Source organism: Oncorhynchus nerka, linkage group LG18 (assembly GCF_034236695.1).
Source record: "Oncorhynchus nerka isolate Pitt River linkage group LG18, Oner_Uvic_2.0, whole genome shotgun sequence".
In the NCBI taxonomy this organism is placed as follows: domain Eukaryota; kingdom Metazoa; phylum Chordata; class Actinopteri; order Salmoniformes; family Salmonidae; genus Oncorhynchus; species Oncorhynchus nerka.
Window position 1 is genome coordinate 65,574,522 of NC_088413.1, and position 6,636 is coordinate 65,581,157.

The window sequence follows — 6,636 nt, forward strand, 5'->3', positions numbered from 1 at the left end:
TGCTCTGAGTGAATTTGCTCATATCCATATCAGCATACAAAAAACACCAGCATAGAAAATGTATTACAATTATGTTTCTTTCAATTGTTTCAGCATGTTCACATTAATTCAATGTGTTCTATTATAATTGACAATGCTCATTGCTTGTGCATTGAGTTACGTTACAAACTGTAAAGGCAGGTCTATTTGATACACATTTAAATATTAGATATTTTATTTATTACAAAATATATTTTGACGCATTTTGAATTTCCCATAGGGGGTATCAGGCTAGTAACCTTTGACTCACAACAAACCCATCTAATGACACTGGTTTGATTCTCTCATTGGTCGATTGAGCAAATTAGAAACAATATTATTCTTTCATTCAGAGGGCACATGGTTGGTGATTGTAGACACAGGCAGCTTGTTAAACGAGTTGATTTTAATTGCTTTATGGCAAGTGAGCGCTCCACAACTGAAAGATGACTGTGACAATTTGGCTCTCTAGTGTATCACAGCAGAAGCATTGATGTATACGGCCATTTGTTTTGATTTATTTTCCAATTTATATATTTTCCAATTTCATAACACACAGCAAGTCAATACAAACACTGCATAGTCAGTAAATGAATGTGAGATGAATGAATTACTATAGTGAGTCTGGTTCAACTGATGCCTTGCCCAAAGAATGCATCCAAAATAATGTTAGAGAACATTAACATTGTCCACTCAAAGTTGCATGTATTCTCATAACAATATTCTGTAGGTCATCTTTCACAAAAAAAATGGTTATTTAAAAACCTTTACATAAAAAGGACACATTTAATTTGCTGCAAACCAAATGATATGGCCTCCATATTAAATGCAGTACAAAAATGCATAATGAAAAGCTCACTAGGTGAAGCAGTCCCCTAATGAGTACATGAAGCAGTTAATAGCAGAACTACCTGACAACACACACGGCCTCTCCCCTTACAACATGCACACATGTCAGCGGTTATCAAACAACGCAGTTCAGTTGATTTCATCCACATTACAAACACTGAGAACAGAATATAAATAGTTTCAAAAAATATAATATATTAGATATGTGTACTGTTTTCAGTTAGACAAGAACACAATGATCAACTCAGGCTCCTTTGACCCATAGAACATTACTATGGGTTGGCAGCTTGTTTGACTTCTGTTCCCTGTTAGTGTCTCTGGCTCTAACAGCTTTTCCCTCCATTTTGAAAGGCTGTTGTGCTGCTGATTGTGGATTTCTTCAGCTCTATCCTCATGGACTGGCTTTCTGCTCTCTGCTCCAGCCTCATTCCTCCAGACATCCCCAGGGCTCCCAACATAGCTTTGCCTGTCTTCAGGCCCTTGGACATGGGGATACGGGTGAGCCCTGCCCGGGGTGGGTGGGCATCATGCCCGGGCTGGGCGATAAAGGGATAGGATAGAAAGAGGAGAGGGGGTGAGAGAAGAGGAGGCCACAACAGAGAAACGGGTAGAAGAAAAGGATCAATTACTGAGGGGGAATATCAATGAAAACGTTTCCCTTAGAGAACATATATTATAGGAACTGTCCTTCTTTCAAGACCAACTCAGTGGGGGAGTAATGCTGAGAGTCATGTTACGGCGTATGCCAGCCTACTGGCTCTGTGCTGCCTTTCTTCTGTCAGTAAGGGTGTTTGTGTCCTGTGTGTCTGTGTGAGAATGAACACACTGAGCAGCAGCTATAAGTGACAGGATGATTGTAACATGGTGGCAGATTGCCACATCATTAGAGCTCTGTTGTCTGGAGGACTGTTGATAAAGCTCTCTCTGTCACGCTACCATTTGCCCCACAAAGACCTCATTATACCACCCATTCAGTGAGATGCTACCTTGTCGCCCATCAATATGTTACATAACAGAAATGAATGTACATGTCCACAATCTTACAAAATCATTATTTTTCTAGTTCATAAACGTAATTATTTTCATAGATTTCCTTTTATTAGATTCCTAATGTAATTGTGAGTGCATGGGGTTAACACAACTCAAAGTATAAGTTTGAACCAGTTAATAACACATTAACATAACAGCCAGGTGAATTGTTGTACTGAGGAGACTCACCACAGCTTGTGTTGGTCTGGCAGGGGTGGACGTGACTGCAGTGATGGTGATGCTGCTCATCACTTTACTGGGTGTGGTTTTGACAGCAGTGGCACTATGGCGAGGGGAGCGCAACACCGTGCCTGTGGATAACATCATCTCTCTGCTACACTCTGTTGCCATGCCGACAGGCCTAACCACCACCTTGGGTCCTGTGTTGCTGTGACCCTCCGAGGGGCCCTTATTGAACTGGGAGCCGTGCAGGTGGATGTGAATCTTGTTGTCCTCTGTGGTGGTGATGATACTGGCATTGGAATTGTACTTCCTGATCGGTGTGGGGACCATCTGTTTCTCAGGGGTCACCTTGAACACGGCCCGGCCCATGGTCATCTCCTGGGGCTCTGGGGAGGTGGACATGTTGGACACCATAGAAGCGCTAACTGTCATGATGGATATGGGTGATATGGGTCTTCCTGATGAGGAGGAGGCCTTGCTGATCTCTGGTGACTTGGCCCTGGAGATGGTGGTGACGGTGACCGGGGACTTGGACCTCTCTGGTCCCCCTGGCCTGGCACTGGCTTTTCCCCTTGAAGCTGCGGCGGTGTGGGTGGGAATGATAGTGATCCGAGGCTTCTGGTGGCCCTGGAGGGTGGGACTGAGTCTGAGGCTGGAGCTGGAATAGAGGTCCTCAGTAGAAGGACTGCTGATCTCCAAGGTAGCCGTGCTGTTCTCGTGGTCTGGGGTCACTCTGATGCGTAAAGGCTGCCCTTGCTTCTGGGACATGGCCAGATCAGAATGCATGGATTCACTGTTGACATGGACAGACTTGTCCAGATTACCACCCTGAGGGATGATTTCCCTCTTCCTCATCCAGGGAATCCAGGACTTCTTCATGCTGAGGTCAGCGGCAACAGAGGGTGAGTAGCGTTCATGACCACCAGCTTTCTCTGTGGGTTTCTTGAGACCCTTCTGTCGAAGATTACTCATGATGTGATTCTCTTCCTGGACGGACTTCCTGATGAACACGGCTGGGGTGTCCTCTTCTGCCGTCTCATTGGCCAGCGCATCAGTCTGAACTCCTGTGGACGCCATGGCAATGTCCACCATCCTCCTCCCGTTCAGACTGGGTCGTAGAGCGCGGCTGTGGCGCTTGGTCACCTCCAGCTCTTTGGTGAGGTGGAGGACCTCAATGCTCATGTTGTTCTTCTTCTCCTCTTCCTCTAGGAACCTCTGCTGGAGGAAGGAGTAGTCCACTTGGAGTTGAGAGAGCTGGTCTTCTTTGTGCATCAGCTCATGGATCTTCTCCTTGAGGGCTACCATGTCATTCTGCAAGTCTCTGGTGTTGGCGTTCTCTGTCCTGCAGCGCTGTCGTAGGTCTGCCCCCTGGCTCTCCATCTCTCCATTCTTTATTGCTTTAGTCCTGGCGATCTGACTCCTCATCTCCTCCACCTGCTGGGAGAGAATGTTGGCCTTGTCTTGCTCCGTCATTAACTTTTTCTCCAGCAGGTCATACTGATCCTCTGTCTTTATCAAATCTCCCTCCACAACCTCCAGCTGCTTGAGACGGTTTTTCAACCGCTCTATTTCAAACGTTAGCTCCTTCACCCTGTTGTCCTCTTTCGAACTCCCATCTGACAAGCTTCCCAGTTCCCTCTTTGCTATGTTATTTGTGGATATATTTTCTGCCTCCTGCAATCCATCTGACCTCTTGTTCATTTGGATGACTTTGGAGCTCAGATCCTTGCTCTTTTCCATTTCACATGTGAGCTTAGTGCTAAGCTCTCCTTTCTCTCTGGTGAGGGTCCCAACCTTGGCCTCCATCTCTGATTTCAACTTCAGGAGCTTTTTACTCTCCTCTATCAATCTCTCAGTCACCTCCATGACCTTGACCTGCTCCACTTTGAACATCTTACTCAGATCATCCCTCTTCTTCTCCTCTAACAGCATTCTCTCCATCATATTATTTTTCTCATCAACCATTACCATAGTGAATGATTTCAGCTTTGCCAGGTCATCTTTAAGGCCCTGCTCAGTCTTTTCCAGTCTCAGCTCAGAGGATTCCATCTCTTTCATGCGTATCTTAATGGCCACCAGTTCGTCGGCAAGCTCCTTTGACACGGCCTTCTCTCTCTCCAGAGTGGCGTGTAACTGGAAGCTCTCCGCCTTGCTTGCATTGAACGCCCCCTCTAGTCTCTCCAGTTCCACCATTCTCCTCTGGAGCTTCTCCACTTGCAGTTTGAGTTCTTTCCCTCGGCTCTCTTCCTCCTGCAACCTCTTCCTCAGCTCCCTGCACTGGGCCTCTGCCTTGGTGATCTCCTCGTCCTGCCCTTCCATCTCAAATACCCGTTTGCGGAGGTTCTCCAGTTCAGTCATTAGGTTAGAGTTCCCACAATCCCCTTTGCTGATCTTGTCCCTCAGCTCGTCCAGCTCCTCCTTTGACGTCCTCAGAGCCCCGTTGCTCTCCTCCAGCTCCTCCTTTGACCTCCCCAGAGCCCATTTGCTCTCCTCCAGCTCCTCCTTTGACCTCCTCAGAGCCCCGTTGCTCTCCTCCAGCTTGTCCTCTGACCTCTTCAGAGCCCCATTGCGCTCCTCCTCTGACCTCCTCAGAGCCCTGTTGCTCTCCTCCAGCTCCTCCAGCGTGTGGGTGAGTCCAGACAGCTTGACATCCAACAGGCGGTTCTGGGACTCCTGGCTGGCCAGCTTGGCTGTAATCTCCTCCTGCTCCTGGGTAAACTTGGCCTGGCACTCACTCAGCTCGCCCTCCAAGCTCAGGGCCCTCTGTCTGTCCTCCTGGGCCCGGGCACTGGCGTTGCTCAGGTCCTGCTCCCTCTGGGACAGCTGCTGGGTCAGCTCCTGGACGCTCTGGCTCTGCTGGTCCATCTGCTCCAGGTGGAGTTGCCGCTCGTCCACCAGCATCAGGGCAAAGGACTTCAGTTTGACCAGCTCCTCCCTCACCTTCTCCAGACGCTTGGTGTTCTCCTTCTCTTTACGGACCCGGTAGGCTTTCTCATTCTCCAGCAACCTCTTCAATCTGGCAAGAGAACATTTTTTTTTTTACCAATAAGGATGTGTAAACTGTTCATCCTAGAAGTAATTTTATACGGCGTATTATTCTGTAATGTAATCTTTCACAAAGAAAAATATAATTTAAACATCATTCACTTCAGCCAAGCTTGATACTTTGTAGCACAATCATTTTTTGAATTTCTACAGAAATGTCAAACCATAGAGAATTGGTCTCACATGACAGGAGTGATTGAACACAATATAGTAAGCTGCCATGAAACTTAAACACTAAGATACTATTTATTTACAAGACATGACTACTGATATTTGCTGCTGCTACATACTCTTTGGGATGTATTCAATCATATTTATCAAAAGGGATGAATATAAGTGATTCTCTCATATTCCCAATGAATAAACCTGATAGATGTTAGCCTGATTTCCTCTGGATCCGTTTATTTTACTGCATAAAGGATGATCAGGATAAGGAAGGATTAATTAAAAAAACACATGATTCTGTGTCACAGGGAACAATGATGGGTCAGATCAGACACTGAACCCTCCACTAATTCTTTCTGGCTCAGATAGCCATGGCTCGCACACTTAATTTGGCAAAGAGCTGCAGCACACTGAACGATCTAGTACACGAGGAAAAACTGCCAAAAACTCCCTTGCTGTTTTCCATCCTTGCTGCTGAAATCAAGACTGAGAAAACAAAATGTGACTGAAAGTTTGATTGAACCCCCACTGAGCGGTCTCTTGTATGCTGTGCGTGTCCATGTGAGGAATCTCTCCACACTGAATGCAAAGTTGTCTTGGGAACTATCCTTTCCATCTTTTGCCTGAAGTTTTTATATATACAGTAAATCTCACCATGAGCTAGGATATCAACCAAGAAACATATTTCTGACTGCAGTACATTTTATACCAGCAGAAACATTTGCACTCTAAACAACTTAGACACCAACCCAAACTTACCCACTATTCTAGATGAACTACAGGAGAGTCCATGTCTAACATGTTTGCCATAGTACAGGATCCACTCCAAGTTCAGAGTTGGCATTTCTCCACAAGAACTCTACCATCACATTCCAAGCATGTCATCAGGACAATGAAAGGTGAATAAATGCTGTGTGTGTAGCACCGGACTTTTAGCTGGTGATGTCAACTCACCCATAGGCAGTTAGGCAGAGATCTGTGGGGCTCTGGTTTAGACTGTGAGGAAGTAGGAGGGACCCTGGTCAGATGAGGGCGTTCTTTACACTCCTCCTTAATTTGTTTCCCCCCTTTCCTGTGTTCACTAACAGGCAATGTGTTTCAAGAGAAATGGCTCCTACACACAGGCTACTACAAAAGCCTGTGTACACAAGTGATTCAGACACAGACATTACTTAAAGCGGTCTCCATAGACACAGCGCTGTTTTGGCTAAGCCAAATTCTGTTGATGGAAAACAATGCAAAGTAGCCCTGTGATTAATCTCCTAATACCCCTGCCTACAGACAGGAATCTTTAAGCTCAGTAGGAGAGAGGACAGCGAGTCTGTCTGCTGTTGTGTCATCTTGGGA

At 46.2% G+C, this 6,636-nt stretch overlaps 1 protein-coding gene across 1 annotated transcript; it reads right to left on the reverse strand.

The window, feature by feature from the left end:
- Nucleotides 1-418: 418 nt before the first annotated feature.
- On the reverse strand, nt 419-6,623 carry LOC135561911 (filamin-A-interacting protein 1-like). The gene is made up of 2 exons (XM_065004271.1): nt 2,086-6,623; nt 419-1,403 (listed from the first exon to the last, which is right to left on the reverse strand). Exons 1-2 carry the CDS (start codon nt 4,978-4,980, stop codon nt 1,191-1,193), a joined length of 3,108 nt encoding a protein of 1,035 aa, XP_064860343.1. The 5' UTR covers nt 4,981-6,623; the 3' UTR covers nt 419-1,190.
- Nucleotides 6,624-6,636: the final 13 nt, after the last annotated feature.

Excerpts from the sequence above, each read along its gene's own strand:
- LOC135561911 (XM_065004271.1), bottom strand. The coding sequence starts at position 4,980 with ATGCTGGTGGACGAGCGGCAACTCCACCTGGAGCAGATGGACCAGCAG. Across the intron at positions 1,404-2,085 it reads CCAGACCAACACAAGCTGTG|CCCGGGCATGATGCCCACCC; the intron begins GTGAGTCTCCTC and ends TTTATCGCCCAG.